This window comes from Trachypithecus francoisi, unplaced genomic scaffold (assembly GCF_009764315.1).
Source record: "Trachypithecus francoisi isolate TF-2019V2 unplaced genomic scaffold, Tfra_2.0 Lachesis_group3, whole genome shotgun sequence".
In the NCBI taxonomy this organism is placed as follows: domain Eukaryota; kingdom Metazoa; phylum Chordata; class Mammalia; order Primates; family Cercopithecidae; genus Trachypithecus; species Trachypithecus francoisi.
In genome coordinates this window covers 160,358,188-160,374,512 of record NW_022681468.1, presented here as the reverse complement: position 1 = coordinate 160,374,512, position 16,325 = coordinate 160,358,188, and the positions used below count along the sequence as shown (strand labels likewise).

General features: G+C 54.8%; 1 protein-coding gene and 1 pseudogene across 5 annotated transcripts in view; both read left to right on the top strand.

The window, feature by feature from the left end:
- Positions 1-16,325, top strand: part of APBA2 (amyloid beta precursor protein binding family A member 2) — a 234,260-nt gene that overhangs the window by 205,626 nt on the left and 12,309 nt on the right. For 4 of the 5 annotated variants that reach the window (XM_033190742.1, XM_033190745.1, XM_033190741.1 and 1 more), the window contains 5 exons: positions 3,741-3,886; positions 5,263-5,298; positions 8,863-8,949; positions 11,951-12,136; positions 15,748-15,927. In XM_033190742.1, the coding sequence (XP_033046633.1) occupies positions 3,741-3,886; positions 5,263-5,298; positions 8,863-8,949; positions 11,951-12,136; positions 15,748-15,927 (635 nt within the window). The remainder of the gene's footprint in view (positions 1-3,740; positions 3,887-5,262; positions 5,299-8,862; positions 8,950-11,950; positions 12,137-15,747; positions 15,928-16,325) is intronic. The other variant, XM_033190746.1, reaches the window with a different exon arrangement.
- On the top strand, positions 13,119-15,411 carry LOC117070962 (annotated as a pseudogene).

Sequence of the window (16,325 nt, the reverse complement as noted above, 5' to 3'; positions counted from 1 at the left end):
GGAACTGTACCATTGTTGCACAGAAGTCTGGTGTGTTGGACGTGAGGGCTGCACTCCAAGACTCCCTGCCTTTGCAGAGAGCAGCGGGCCTTGTGGATGTACCCCCATACTCCCACGTACACCTATGATCCAGCTCCACTCAGCCATCCCCTCCCAGACCCCCAGGAGATGCAGAGACAAGTCTTGGAGCTAATGAGACCCCCTGGGGCCACACTGGTGCCTTAGAAGCCTGTCCACCACCCATGTTCAGGGTAATTTTCTCCAAAGGTGGCAGGAGTGGACACCCTCAGGCTTGAAGCTGTGGAACTCCCATCCCCTTCCCTGTCCAGAGGGCCTAGGGTTTTCCTAAGCGGTGTTTCAAACAGAGGCTGCTTCTGGCAGGGGAGAACCTGGAGCACCTTATTCTTCTCCAGTGTGCAGATACACTGTGCAGACGCCTATGTGGGTAAAATATACAGTGTGAAAAGGAGAAATCACTCTCTGGGGAGACAAGATCCTTAAACCTGTGTCTTTATTTTCTTGTCATTTTGTCTCCCTCTGGTGGTCTCAGCTTAGGGTCAGTGCAAGACTTGAGCAAAATAACAGCAATTTCTACCCAAACATGTAGGGCTAGCTGCTTTCATTTTCTAGCGAAGCTGTTGGATTTGGGTTCTGCGTTTCCTGCGGAAGTCGAGAGCCATGCCTGTGAATGTGGTATACTCCCTGCACCGTGCCGCCCCCATTGGACTCTTCTCTGGGTCTGGGTTCTCCTCCCATGATGCATGGGAGTGGGAGGCAGGAGGCTGGGGCCACCGTGGGCTCGACTGTTTCCCACTGAACAGAAGGGCGAGGCAGGCGTGGAAGGCCCCCACGCAGAGGTGGGTGGTGGCTGGAGTTGCAGCAAGGCCCTTGAGTGCTTCACTGGCCTCGTCCTGGAAGCGGGCATCCTGGGTGCCAGTGGTGACCCCCTGCCTGGGATGGGGTACCCTTCACCCTCAGGAGCCTGTGCCCAGATGGGCCCCAGAGCTGGTGACGCTCACTTCAGGGGGAGATGAGGCCAGACTTCCCTAAATCTACTCGAGGACATGGGTGGACACGGAAATGTGAGCCTTAGAAGGGTTTGGTGCGCTGACCAGGGCCACCCTGGGGGCTGGCGAGGGAGAAGCCAGGGGCCAGTGCCTGGGAAGGTAGGAGTCAGATTCCAAAGGGAAGGCTGCCTCCCGGCCTCCCCAGGGCCTGGGGCCAACAGGGTGCCAGGCAGTCCCCGCCACAGAGAGGACATAACGACACTTGCCCAAGGCCCTGGTCACCTGCTGGGGCTGTGAGGCTGGGGTACCTGGGGCGCCTGGAAGAACCAGAGCTTTCCTGCAGAACAAAGTGATGCCATCTTGTGGTCAGTGAGAGCCACTGCATGGGGCGCCGCTGGGAGACGGGCTTCACTGGGGGTGCCTGTTGAGCCATGCTCACTGGGGATGGCGAGGTGGTGTGAGGTAGTAGAAACAGGCCTACCTCAGGCGCCGGGAGCCTTCCCAGCCCCACAGCCGAATGCCATAAAAGGGAGCACGGGGGATGTCTGGCGAGCCTGTGGCAGCCAAGGCTGTCATACGTGCTGGCCAAGACCCCCAGCCAGGCAGACGTGCATACTTCATCCCGAAGAAGCCCCAGGGTAGGGTGGGGGTGCTGCATTGGGATAGATGGTCCTGTTCCCTCTGTGGGGCTGCCTCTGATGCCCCTGGTGACAGGCCCCAGTGTACCCTCTGAGGGACAGGTGGGCAGGGGTTCCTCCCCTGGTGCCACCCCTGAATCCTGCAGACCCCCACATTGGTGCCTGCAACCCTGCCCAGCTGGAAGAAGGTTTATCGGCTCCAGATCAAGGGGTGACTGGAGGATATTTAAAAGCCTTGGGAGGACCCCATTGACAGGACTCAGTTAGGTGCACAGGGGAGGGATAGAGCGGTCCTGTGAGGAGAGACAGCTGGGAACACAGGTGATCCTCTGACCCCAGGGGCACGCAGACCCACTACTGCCCAGGAAAGCAAGAAGGAGGGCCAAGTGGGCTGAGCACCGAGGCAAAGCTTCCCACCTGGTCTGTCTGAGCAGGCGAGGGAGGGGCAGCCAGGAGTTTGAGGCAGTGGAGGAGTCTGGAATAGCTCTTGCACGGAGGAAGAGGCTGACTTCCCAGAGAGATAGATGAGAGTTGTGAGGGTGTTTGGGGGGCATTTGGGGTCAGAAATTTACAATACATTTACCATAGCACTCATTTGCCCTCTTGGGCAGCTTTTTCCAGCCTCAGGTCCAGAAAAAACAGGTTGGAGATTTGCTGAACTCCTGGGGGCAGATACACAGGACTGGGGGCAGATACACAGGACTGGGGTCAGGGAGCTGAAGATACTGGGCAGATGTTGAGGTGGTGGGTGGCGGCACCCAAACTGGGCCAGTCGATGATTTTAGCAACAGAATGAGTTAGAGGTGAGACCAGGGATCAGCTGGCTGAGGGAAGGAAGAGGTTAGGAGGCTGCTGGCAGCGAGGGCTGGGGAAGCGCGGGATGGCTGGGCCCATGATGCTGGAGGGACTCAGGGTGGGGCCAGCTGGAGCAGGAGGGGAGCCAGGAAGCCAGGGCCAAAAGCCCTGACAAAAAGGGCTCTGGCCAGTAGGTGGGCAGCGGGTGGGATAAGGCAGGTGACATGGCCAAAGTGGGTCTGAGAGGACAACCCAGCCATGGTCTAGGATAGCTCAGAGGTTGGCTGACTGCAGCCCCAATGGCAAATCCTCCTGTCCCCCTGATTTTGCATATAAAATGTTCTTGGCACACAGCCACACCTCCTCTTTTATATATTGTCTACGGTTGCCTTTGCACCTCAGGTACAATGGTGAATAGTTGCAACGGAGATCACAAAGCCTAAAAACATACCGTCTCGCCCTTTACAGGAAAGGGTTGCCCACCCCTAGCTGGAGCCATACTGTCTGGCATAGGAGCCACTCAAGATTGGTTTGTGGGCAACGTGGACAGGACTTGGGGGTCGGTTGGATATGGCGCTAACATGTGGCTCTTTATATTTCAATTAATTAAAATTACATACAAAAAAACGGTCCAGTCCCTCAGCTGCAGGAGCCACAGTGCCAATGCTCAAAGCCATATGTGGGTAGTGGCTCCTGTATTGGGCACTGCAGAGACAGAACCTTCCATGGTGGCTGGCAGGAAGTTTTGTTGGGCCACGATGGTCTAGGGGCAGCAGATGGAACAAGGATGATGTTGCCAAGCCTGGGCCTGCAGTGTGATGGGTGTGAGGAGCTACACGGGCGTCCTGAGAGGCTACAGACAGGCAGGAGCCTCGTGGGACAGATGCACAGGGACCGGCCAAGGAGAAGCCCAGGGCATAGTCAGGTCACCAGCATGAGTTCCGGGGCTGCGGGCAAAGCATGGAAAGTGCTGTTGTGTTTGGGATGTGATGCCTTCTGGATTTGCAGCCTGTGACTGTCACTTTGAGTGACAGTCATCTGGAATCCTGGCATTGTCCTCCTGACACCGTTTGTGCAGAGTTTTCTGGTCCACGCGTTGATTTTGTGCAGTTACTTGCAGCACGGGGCAGTAAGGGAAGAGACCGGCCGCCCGTGGCTGGCTACAGATCGCGATAGTTGGGCCCTTCTGTTTTGCCCCGCATCCTGCCAGCCGTGTTCCTTGTGCTATGGCCAGGCATGCAAGCCCTTTGTTCAGGGGACTTCTCCTCTAGGAAGACTCTGACTCTGTGCCCTCCTTCAGTTCCAGGGCCCTGTGAACCAGAAGACCTCATCGATGGGATCATCTTTGCTGCCAATTACCTGGGGTCCACCCAGCTGCTGTCAGAACGGAACCCTTCCAAAAACATCAGAATGATGCAAGCGCAGGAGGCCGTCAGCCGGGTCAAGGTAGAGGTGCTTCCAGGGCCCCTCAGGGATGCCCACACACTTTGGGGGGCACTGGAGGGAGGGAATGTGGCGGGGCTTAGGCCCTCTTCCAGCTCTGACTGCACAGCCCTCGGCACGGGGAGCAGGAGTGACCCAGGTGCCGACGAGGCTGAGGGAGGCTTGCGCCTTGGCCGGGAAGAAGCTGGCTGAGCAGAGGCAACCAGCTCCTTAACAGGAGGCCCACAGAATCCCAGAAATACGACCTTTGAAGATCATCGTTCCAAAGCGTTCTAGTCCTAAACAGTCCCAGACCCCAGTTCCACAGTATGTGTATTTTTAGTGCCATTCGGAGTGCTTCCAGAAAGGGGGGAAAATAAGTCACGTTTTATTTTATTTTATTTTTTTTTTGAGACGGAGTCTCGCTCTGTCGCCCAGGCTGGAGTGCAGTGGCTGGATCTCAGCTCACTGCAAGCTCCGCCTCCCGGGTTCACGCCATTCTCCTGCCTCAGCCTCCCGAGTAGCTGGGACTACAGGTGCCCGCCACCTCGCCCAGCTAATTTTTTTTTTTGTATTTTTTAGTAGAGACGGGGTTTCACCATGTTAGCCAGGATGGTCTCAATCTCCTGACCTAGTGATCTGCCTGTCTCGGCCTCCCAAAGTGCTGGGATTACAGGCTTGAGCCACCGCGCCCGGCCAAATCATGTTTTATTTAAAATCAGGACCTCAAGAAAAACTTTGACCTGCTTGTAGCTCTGAGTGCTCTTTGGATTGTCTGGTTTTTAACACTGGGTGAGCCCGGGCAAGGGGAAGATGAGACCACATCAGCAAAACTAAATGGGGTCGGGGGGAGGGAGCGCAGCCATCTGAGGTCTCTGCTCTCTGAGCAAGACAAGATCTGCAAATGCCCACCAGCCCAGGGGTGAGAAATGGGGGCAGCCTCCTCCCCAGCCCTCACCATATACAACCTTCTCTAACAGAAGCAGAGGAGCACCGTGAGGCCATCCGGGGTGGGCAGGAGGAAGCCAGGGAACCCAGGGCAGTGCTGAGCCCTGCTGGCCAGTGCCCCCTCAGCAGAGGCCCGGCCCTCCCACCCCAGACACTCACCTTGCTCCGCCGCCTGGAGCTCAGCTTGCCTTCCTGCCGGCAGATGGCATCTTTTCTGTCCTCCGTAGATGGGGTGGTTGGCAGTCATTTTTAGCACTCCAGGGACACCTGTGTGGGCTTCTCTTGGTCAATGTGTATGCTTGAAGTGGGCAGTGGCTGTCCACCCGTCCCTGCTGGGCTTTGCCAGGCACCAGGCCTGAGTATGGGGCCGTCAACCACCAGAGTGACATAACCTCACACACCTTCCTTCTCTCCGTGCCAACCTGTTTTTCTTTTCTCTTCCATGCTCTCAGAGGATGCAAAAGGCTGCTAAGATCAAGAAAAAAGCGGTGTGTAGGGCCTTGAGGCCCTGGGGCAGTGTTGTGTGCTTGTGTTCCCATGGCTTGTCCTGGGTGGTGGGGGCCGGGGAGTTGCCCTGGGGATCCAATGTTGCAAAGCAGCTTTTCCTCTTCCCTTGGTGGGTGAATCTTAGATGTTTGTAAATGAAACCACAGAACACTTCATTTTTTTAACCACCCATTTTGGAAGGATTTATTAGTTCCTCTTTCTTAGCATCTCCGATGTTCCTGTTTTACGTGGACATTTGAAATTGAGATGACATTTAGTTGATATGGCAGCGTGGTGGGGCTGGGGCCTGGGCCTCCTGTGCAGTATCACTGAATTGTTCTGATAGCTAAAGATTCCTTGCGCTTCATTTACTAAGTCAGGAGGGTGAGTAGTACACTTTGCCTGTGTGGGGCTTTCTTTATTAGAAATGAGTTTTTGGGCTGGGTGCAGTGGCTCACACCTGTAATCCCAGCACTTTGGGAGACAGAGGCAGGAGGAGCATTTGAGCCTAAGAGTTTGAGACTGGCCTGGGCAACACAGTGAGACCCCTGTCTCCACTTTTTTTTTTTTTTTTAATTAGCCAGACATGGTGGCACATGCCTGAAGTCCCAGCTGCCTGGGAGGCTGAAGTGGGAGGATCACTTGAGCCTGGGAGGTCGAGGTTGCAGTGATCTGTGTTTGCACCACTGCACTCCAGCCCGGGTGACAGAGTGAGACCCTATCTCTTAAAGAAAAAAAAAAGAAAGAAAAAAATGAAAATAAGTGTTGACACACTGGCAGACTTTTAAAAATGGGTTGACATTGAGTCATTTGTTTGTCACCTGGTCATTTAGTAAATGCTAGAGCTTTTCCAATCCTCCTCATACAGAAAATGCCAAAATAGTTGGTGTCACGAGGCTTGTTGTCCACTGTTTTCTTCTGTTTAAACAGCAGGAGATGTAGTTCCCCCTCCCTGCTTTGAAGTAATGCCATCGTCTGGCGCTGTGGCCAGAAGACCCCGTGTGGGGACTCCCTCTTCTGCAGCGAGACTTTGGTCCACCTAGGACGTCTACTTTTTGCCCAGTGCCGTCTCCTTTGATTCTGCTCAGGAGCAGGAGAGGAAGGATCGCGCTCATGCTCCCCTTCCCAGGCGGATTTCCTCCGGGCAAGGCAGGACGTGCCAAACATCGCAGACTTGCAGCTGGGGTGTGCTTTTCCCAAAAAAGAGGAGCCCTCGCTTGCAGCCTCCTGGTCCAGCTGGAGCAGGGAGTCCGTACGGACTGCAGCTGGCTGCTGGGACTTGCAGGTCCAGCAATCCTACAGAGTCACTGCCGACTCTGGGGGGATTGGTACAGGCAGACCCAGCTCAGAAAGCCTTCTGCGGCCAGCCAGGTGGCCGCCCAACTACATTTAATTACGGTTTGTTCTTCCTCTTTGGAAAGTGGGATGCTCAGTGTCATTGTTGAAGGCCCCTTTCCTGAATATAACCTTTACATGCACGCTGATGCTGGATGCAACCAAATTTTTAAAACAAAAAGTTCATCCACGGCCACAGATTGTCAGCTGCACTTCTTTCAACTCCTTTCTCTTTCTAATGAGTTAAAAGCAAAGAAAGCCCAAAAGACCCTTTCCCTTGAAAATTGAGCTAAAATTCACTTTTATTATTACAATACTGAGCCTCTCAACGACTCAGAATGCTTGAGGAATTGTCAGCCGGGAGATTTCTTATTTCAGATTTTCTAGTGAATAATTAAATCATAGTTTTTGCCGTTTTGAAATGGAAGGTAGACCACCCTGGGCTCCCCAGTGACCACGGAGAATTATTCACCTCGGTGGGCAAACTAATAGAAGTTGAAATTCATTGCCACTGTGCAGTGGTAATTAGGATTCTGACAAATGTAAAAACCAGTGAAAGGCTATCCTAGTTTGGGGCAGACCCTGAAGAGTTCACTCAGCTCAGAAGAGCCCATGAAACCTGTCTCACAGCCATATGGCAGGCATGCTGCAGTGGCTACAGGTGATGAATTAGGCCATTTGTGTGGTGCGTCTCTTGGCTTCTCTCTGTCGTTGTGAGGACAGCACTCAGGCCAGCCCCAGGGCTCAGTCCCCCAAGGCTGCTGTGGGGTGGACATGATGGTGACTGTTGAAATCAAAAGGAAAGGCTGCCATTTTCATTCAGCTCCTCTGAAAATGTCTTCCCCATTTCTTAAGGATACTTAGAATCCCAAATCCAGGAAATGTAGCCTGAGTCCATAAATTCCATAGGGGTTGGCCAGAGGGGCCCTGCTTGCCACTGACAGGAGGGGCTGTGGCGACAGACCCAGGCATCCCACCCCATCTCGGTCAAGCTCCCAGCGGCCGACCCTCCTCCCTCCTGGTTGCCTCTTACAGACAGCCTCAAGAACTCACACTTAGCTAGATGACGCGGCCGGTGGCGTGCAGGAGCTAGATGACGCGGCCGGTGGCGTGCAGGAGCTAGATGACGCGGCCGGTGGCGTGCAGGAGCTAGATGACGCGGCCGGTGGCGTGCAGGAGCTAGATGACGCGGCCGGTGGCGTGCAGGCAGATTCCTGATGGCCAGTAGCATTTCCTTCTAGACTCGGGATAAAATTGCTGAGCCTTCCTTTGAGCTATTACTTTTTACATTGACAGATAAAATTGTATTTCCTGTGTACAACATAATATTTTGGAGTATATACACATTGTGAAATGACTACGTCTAGCTAATTCACATGTGCATTACATCACATAGTTATAATTTTTGTAATGAGAACACTACATTCACTATCTTAGCAATTTTTAAGAATATGAAATATTCTTAACAGTAGTCACCACGATGCACAATAGATCTCTGGAACTCGTTTCTCCTGTCTAGCAGGAGCTTTGTGTCTGTGGACCAGTACTTCCCCCTTCACTCCTTTTGCCCAGCCGCTGGTAACCACCATGCAGCTCTCTACTTCTGTGAGATCGACATTTGTGGATTCTACCTGAGTGAGATCGTGCCGTATTTATCTTTCTGTGCCTGGCTGATTTCACTACACAGCATGTCCTCTGGGGTCATCCATGTGTTGGAAATGACATGGCTTTTTCTTTGCGAAGGCTGAGTAGGCCTCCAGTGTGTCTGCCCACCACATTTCTTTATCCATTCCTTGTGAACAGACATTGGGTTGATCCCATGTCTTGGCTGCTGTGGATGGTGCTGCCTTGAGCATGGGAGTGCAGGTGTCTCCTAGACATGCTGATTTCACTTCCTTTGGAAATACGCCCAGCAGTGGGATTGCTGGATCACAGGGTGGTTGTAGCTTGAATTTTTTGAGGAACTGCCGTACTATTCTCCACAGCAGCTGCACTAATTCACACCCTCCCACAGTGTACCAGGGTTCCCTTTCCTCCACCCCACGCCAATGCTGCTTTTTATCTTTTTGATAAAAGCCATTCTGACGGATATCAAATGATATATTGTTGTGGTTTTAATTTGGATTTATCTGGTGATTAGGGATGTTGAGCATTTCGTCATAATGCTATTTGCATGTCCTCTATTCCGAGTTGGTTTTTGGATTTTAACAGTATCCACTGTCCTTTCTTAGAATTCTGAGGGGGACGCCCAGACACTGACGGAAGTGGACCTCTTCATTTCCACCCAGAGGATCAAGGTTTTAAATGCAGACACGCAGGTAAGCGTTAAAGGCAGTTGTTCAAAATCAGGTAAACTCCTAAGTTCAACTCCTTCTTGTCCCATGGTATAGGCCCTGGTTCTCAGCAGCTTCTCTCCTGTGCCTTCTGCTCCCATCAACCCAAAGCCCATAGCTCGGGCTGCAGGAGGAACAAGGAGCGCACAGCAGCTAGCAGTTGTGCTGGCGTCACCCCAGGGCTCTGCAGGCAGGAGGTGGGTGGGAAGACCTGCTGGGCTACGTGGGCCCTCCCCTGCTCCGCACTCCGGGGAGCCTGACCTCTGGAGACAGAGGAGGCAGCAGCCCCCACTGTGTGGCTCACACTGCAGCCCACCACTCCCAACCCCAGCGCTGTGCCCCGACCACCCTCCAGGCCCTCGCACACCCTGATGGAGGCATGGTGGTGCCCTTCCTTGTCACATGGTTGTCCCATGTCCAGGCTTGCGCCTTGTCCCACTGATCTTTGTGTCCTGCACCCCCTTATCCTGGAACCAGCCCCCTCCTGGAGCCTGGCACTTGGTGAAAACTCAGGGAGACAGGTGCCAGGGCTCAGGCACTGGGCTTGCAGCACTTCACAGACTTGGACTTCATTTTCGGATCTTTTGTGGGCAAACCATCTGGACTAGATCCCCCTCCCACCCGCCAAGCCCCACGCCTCATCACCCACCTGTGCTGGGGGGCCCCAAGACCACCCCAGGCTGGCTGGTTTCGGAGGACTGACAGGACTCAGCACACTCACAGCTGAGATTTATTTCAGCAGACAGCTCCAGAGCGGAATCGGCAAAGTGGGTGCAGGCTTCCAGAGCCCTCCCCCCAATCACACAGGACACACTGAACCCCCTGGCAAGGGGCTGTGACAAGAGAGTGAAGTGGTGTCTACCAGGGAAGCTCACAGACACTCAGCCCAAGGTGTTTACTGGGAGCTGGTCACATAGGCACCCTCTGCCTGGCAGCGACGAAAATTCCAGACTCCCAGAGGGAAAAGAGGTGTCCAGCCTAGACCACGTTGTTTGCACAAAGGGTTTAGGCAAAAGGAACCATGTTTGTCAGTTCGGGTGCTGGGAACCCTCCTGAGATCCACGTTCCCAGATGCCAGAGAGGGCCAGCCTTGCAGGCGGGCCTTTCTGGGGACAACTGCTAGGCCGGCCTCGATAACTCTTCTTGCCAGTGTGCATGGAGGGCGGTGCCACACCCAGAGTGGGAGGATGGGCCTAGGGATTGAAGCTGGGCTGCATCCTCTTGAGCCTGTATAGCCTTAAACAAGTTCCTGAACATCTCTGAGCCTCCTCATACCCACAGCCCCAGCTGAAAGAGTAACTCTTCTGATGGATCCTGTAAAGGAGAGATGAGAAACCTCCTAGCTTGGCCCAGTTTAGGGCTCACTCCACTGGCCTCTTCTCCCTTCCCTTCCTTTCCCCTCTGAATCTTTGGATTCTGAACAGGGCATGCACATTAAATCTGTTGGGGCAGAGGAGCTAGAGAGGAGGGAACAGGTGAGAGAGACTGGGAAGGCCAAAGTAGCCAGTCAGGGCAGGAGAGCAGATGCGGCCATGTTGGTAGGCAGCCTCTGTCAGTGAGGAGGAGGAGAGATCTGCCATTGATAGGAGCTGGGGAAGAAACATGTTTCTGACACCTGGGGATTGACGCAGGCATTTATGACAGTGACAGAAATCAGGAGATGCTGAAGAGCCACTCCAGCTGTTTCAGTGTTCCTCCCTGGAAGGTGACTCTTGTGGTTATGAAACACCCTCGTGGCTTTGGCCGGAAAAAACATCAGCTGCAGAGACAAAGGTGAAGCAGCATCCACTGCAAAGTGGATTCTGTGAGGAAGAAATGAGGTCCAGAGGTTACAGAAACACTCAAGTTTCTTTTGTGAACAGAGGACAAAAGCATAAAAGACCAGTGGATTAGTTTTTCTGAGCTTTGTGTGCAGTCTTGTTAGGTATGGGTTGTGGGCAAGATGCTGGCTGGAGATTCCTGTCCAAGGACAAAAGCCATCAGGAGTCATGGGCCTGCCAGAGGCTGAGGGAATTGAAGTCAGGTGGGCTACTTTGGTGTCTCTTGACCCAGGCCCAGGCTGTTTGGGCTCCCTGGGAAGAGCTCATTGAGTGACAAACGTTGGCCTTGATGCTTTCCTCTTCTGCATGGCAGGAAGGCCAGGCCAGGCCACTCCATGGGAGAGCACCTTGTTCAGGAGGGACCCTTCTCCAGAGCCATGAGTGGCTTCTCATCTGGGAGCAAATGGGTTTCACTATATGGCAAGCCCCTGCTCCAGCAGAGACAGCCCGAGAGCTCACCTGACACCACGCCTCCCTGGGTTCCACACAGTCCATTTGGGAAGCTGGGACTGAGATGAGGGCAGAGGGACTTTGACTGTGAACCAGTGCCCTAAAACACTCTGTTAACTAGGGCCGTGGTTCTCAGCCAACATGATTTTTGTCTCCTAGGGGACATTTAGCAATGGCTGGAAATAATTTATGTTCTCACACTTGGGAAGGGGGGGTGCTACTGGCATCTCCTGGGTAGAGGCTTACAATGCTCCTAACACCTTGCAGTGCACGTGACAGCCCTCCACAATAAAGAATGGTCCGGCCCCAAATGTCAGGAGAATCAGGGTTGCAAAACCCGAATAATTGAAGTGCTTTTTTTTTGAGATGGAGTTTTGCTCTTGTTGCCCAGGCTGGAGTGCAGTGGCGCCATCTCGGCTCGAGGCATCCTCTGCCTTCCAGGTTCATGCGATTCTCCTGCCTCAGCCTCCCGAGTAGCTGGGATTACAGACACCTGCCACCACGCCCAACTATTTTTTTTTTTTTTTTTTTAGTAGAGACAGTTTTGCCATGTTGGCCAGGCTGGTCTTGACCTCCTGACCTCAGGTGATCCGCCTGCCTCGGCCTCCCAAAGTGCTAGGATTACAGGCTTGAGCCACCGCACCTGGCCCTGTTGTGATTTTCAATGGCTTGTCCCAGTAGTGTTTCCTGATGTGGCGCTGTCTCCCTCCTGACAGGAAACCATGATGGACCACGCCTTGCGTACCATCTCCTACATCGCCGACATTGGGAACATCGTGGTGCTGATGGCCAGACGCCGCATGCCCCGGTCAGCCTCTCAGGACTGCATCGAGACCACACCCGGGGCCCAGGAAGGCAAGAAGCAGTATAAGATGATCTGCCATGTGTTCGAATCAGAGGATGTAAGTAAGCTCTTGCCAGGGCACTCCCCTCCCAAGGTTCATAGCCCAGGGCGGCTCCAGGATCCAGGCACTGTGGAGACCACCCTCAGGTGGAAACCCTCCGTGCCGTTATTGACGTTTCCAGTGGATGAGTGATCTTTTGCCTACTCTTTGGGTTTGCAAAGATAGTGAACACAGTCTTATTCTACTTCTTGAAACAGGTTCTTCAGGAGCTGTTTATAAATTGAGCCATGGTTAAATATACGAGGGAGCTATTTGAAGAAATCCCTTTACAAAACATTTTCTCTACGCAAAATGAAGTTAATCTTTGCATAACTTTTGTTATTAAAATGCAAATTTTGGCATGGCCCTGGCGTGCTGTATAAAGAAGGCACATCTGCACATGAGGCTTAGTTCTGCCTTTGCGTGTGGTATGTCTTCCGAGCAAGTAAAAAGTGATTCTGAAGTAGAAGATACCAAAGACTCAGGAAAAGATCGCAAGCCCTTTGGCTCCCTTCTTGGGCTGGAGAAGAGCGTTGTTTTTAGCCTGGAGGGGGACAGAGGGACTGAGGAAGGAGCAGCAGGGCCAAGAGGGGAACTCAGAGAGGAACTGTCCTTCCTGGAGGCTGATCTTACTCACAGACCAGCGGCGGGGCTGCTGGTGAGCCAATTTTGTGGCTGTTGCCAGAGTGAAATTTTAAGAAATGATCTATGGCTGGGCACTGTAGCTCATCATGCCTGTAATCCCAACACTTTTGGGATGCCGAGGTGGGTGGATCACCTGAGGTCAGGAGTTCAAAACCAACCTGGCCGACATTGTGAAACCCCGTCTCTACTAAATATACAAAAAATTAGCCAAGCATGGTGGCACGTGCCTGTAATCCCACTTGGGAGGCTGAGGCCAGAGAATTGCTTGAACCTGGGAGGCGGAGGTTGCAGTGAGCTGAGATCGCGCCATTGCACTCCAGCCTGGGCGACAAGAGGGAAACTCTGTCTCAAAAAAAAAAAAAAATCTATCCTTCATGGGCAGTTGGCCAGGGCATTCTTTTTCACATAAGGACTTGAGAGTATCTCAGGACCTGGGCAATAGGGAAGGGTCCCCATATTGTGATGATCCTGACATACAGCATGGAAACTGAAGACAGGGTTCAAACCTGTGGCTGGCGCAGTCATCTGCTTCCTAAGAAGCTGGGTCCACTTGAAATGCTTCAGCGTGATGGCAGATTTACAGGAGGGAGAGGGCATTTCAACAGCGCACTCACACATTCCTTCCACCGCTACACGGAGACCCCTCGAAACCTGGATGGGCATTTCTGTGTGACTGAGGGCTGAGGATGTCTGAGAGACCTGGCACGGGCGTGGGCCACAGGTGCTGGCGGAATGAGGCCGGGGCAGGCCCGGTGGCGAAGGGTGGCAGTCAGTTGGTGAGAGTTTCCGAGGGGCACTGAGAGCCCCCAGGTGCAGCCAATGCGGAGGGTTAAAGCCAGGGGATGCCAGATTGGGTAGATGAGGTGAGGCTGAGAGACGGGGTAGAGGAGGCCCAGGGTGGTCCTGCCTGCACAGCAGCCTCCCCGTCCCCACCTCTCCAGCACCTGCAGGCTCTGCCCACAGCCTACCTGCAGGAGGCCGCTTGAGCCCTTGGGTGGGGCCTGGGCTGGACTCCTGGCCTCACAGCAGTGAACTCCCACAGGCTTGGCTGCGAGCTGGGGCTAGCAGAGCGACCCCTTCTCTGAAGCGCCAGCCGCAGAGCTAGCCCCTTGAACCCCACACCTCCCAGGAGGCAGCCGGACCCGGAATGGAGGCGGCGGCTGGCTGCACACCAGCCGGCCTGATGACGCCTGGAGGAGGCGCAGCCCCGCGGAGCCGGCTCCCCGGGCTTGGAGCTTCCGCGGGGGCGGAGGATGTCGTCCAAGGGGAGGAAGAATGGGGATGGCCCGAGGGAGACCAAGTGGAGTCCAAGAGCCTGTGCGGGGTGGAGCTGGGCTTCCGGGGCTCCCGTGCTCTCAGGCCGCCCTTCCCAGCCAGGTGGCAGCATCAGGCGGAGACAGAAGCAGAGGCTTGGGGGCCGCCCTGCGCCCCGGAACCCTGAGATCCCGGGCGGGTGGGGCAGGACCCCCCGCCGCCCTCCACGTCTCCCGGAGGCCCGACCCTCTCCTGCGCGGGCGCTGCCCCGACCCTCCCGCCGAGCCCCATCAGCTCGTCAACTCCGCAGGCCAGCCCGGCGGCGCCATCTGGCGGTCCCCGGGCGTCGCGCCCCCAGCCGGGTCTGGCAGCGGCAGAGACTCTGGGTGTGGGAACCGGCAAGTCCTGGAAACCGCTTAGGGCCCGTCAGGGAGGGCAGTTCCACGCCTGCTGGGGGGAGGCCGCCTGCTGCGCGCTTCTAATCCTGCCCAGCTTGCCTTTGCCAATGCATACATTCATCTGCTGCGCTTACATCCTGCCACGTGGAGAGTGGGAAGGGAATTGAGGCCAAAGCCCTTGTTTTCACCTGTTTGAGTAGGAGTTTGCTGGGGGCGCCCGTGCAGACGAACCCCCTTGAGGGCAGCTGGGGAGGCAGGTGAGGAGCAGGACAGAGCATAAGGTGGGGCTCACACAGCCCAGAGCCTGGCGGGCGGCCCGCTGTGGGCTGAGACGTCATCGAGGTCGCCAAGAGCCCCACCATGCTCCCATGGCTGCACAACTGCCAGCCTGCTTGGTGACCTCCGGGAACTCAGTACAGCTCTCACCTCCCACGGTCCCCTGTCTGCGCCCTAGCAGGCGACCGACCAGGCCCTGAGTGCTGTTTCAATGTCCAGGCCTCTGCCATGTCAGAGTCGGTGATGTCCACGGAAGCAGCTCAATGGAAGTAGAAAGAAGCCACGTGCTCCGTAGGGCCTGTGTGGAGTCCCAGGTCTCATGTCTTGCAGGCCCGGCCTGGCACAGCCACATGTCCCTAGTGGGCACTGGGTTCTGTTGCTACCAATAAATACATGCAGGGTAGACAACTAGCAGCATGATGCTCCCGGAAAACACACTGAAGGTCCATTTTCGGCATAAGATGAGTGGAAAGGAAATACAGAAGACGCAGGGTGCAGTGGCTCACGCCTGCAATGCCAGCACTTTGAGAGGCCAAGGCAGGAGGATCATGTGTGTCCAGGAGTTTGAGACCAGCCTGGGCAATATGGCGAGACCCCCAACTCTGTAAGAAACAGTTTTTAATTAGCTGGATGTGGTTGTGTTCACCTGCATTCCCACTCGAGTCTGGGCAACAGAGCCAGACCTCATCTCAAAAAAAAAAAAAGCAAAAATATGATATGTAACCAATAATTCATTGTTGTGCTAGACTTTGTTTGAAACAGCTTTGACCTGGAGCATCTGGGCCATGCCACAGCTTAGGCAGGGACAGTCAGGAGCAGACCCTTTGGGGTTCAGGGCAACACTGGGGTTCGCTCACGGTGGGGTGCTGGTGGGAGACAGCCTTCACCAGATGAGGGAGGGCCCCCAGTTTCTTTCTTGTTCTTCTAAGCTGGAACAAGGGCCCCTTGAAGGCTTACGGGTGCATCCTGCACCCAGCCCTGCCGCAGCCCCTGTTGAGGAGGCCGCGGGGAGCCTGTGCTGCATGCCTGTCTCCAGCAGGCCTGCCCTCTGCGCAGGCCCAGCTCATCGCCCAGTCCATCGGCCAGGCCTTCAGCGTGGCCTACCAGGAGTTCCTGCGAGCCAATGGCATCAACCCCGAAGACCTGAGCCAGAAGGAGTACAGCGATATCATCAACACCCAGGAGATGTACAACGACGACCTCATCCACTTCTCCAACTCAGAGAACTGCAAGGAGGTAAGCCACGCCCACCGGCCTCAGGGAGGCCACATTTGCCAGCTTCTGCTCCCTGAGCTCCCGCAGAGCGAGCCTTCCCGGGGTCCTCACCCACACCCTTGCCTTCCATCAGACTCCAGTGCGGCCCGGAATGTGCACCTCACTCCTGCCTTCCAGCTGAGCACTTGCGTGTGAAATGAGGTGTTTGTAACAAAGAAGCTGATTACAGTCGGCTTTAATGACCTTGAAAATGTGCCTTTTAATGCTGCTGTTATCAACCTGGCGCTCAGCACCCGGGAGCTATTTCTGAAAAGCATGTGGCATCTCTAAAGGGAGCTTGGGTGGTCTGGCAGGGGAGGCTAGAAACAGAGGCCTTAGCTGGTCCCAGTGGCTTCCCCCGGGGGACTTTGGAAAGTTCT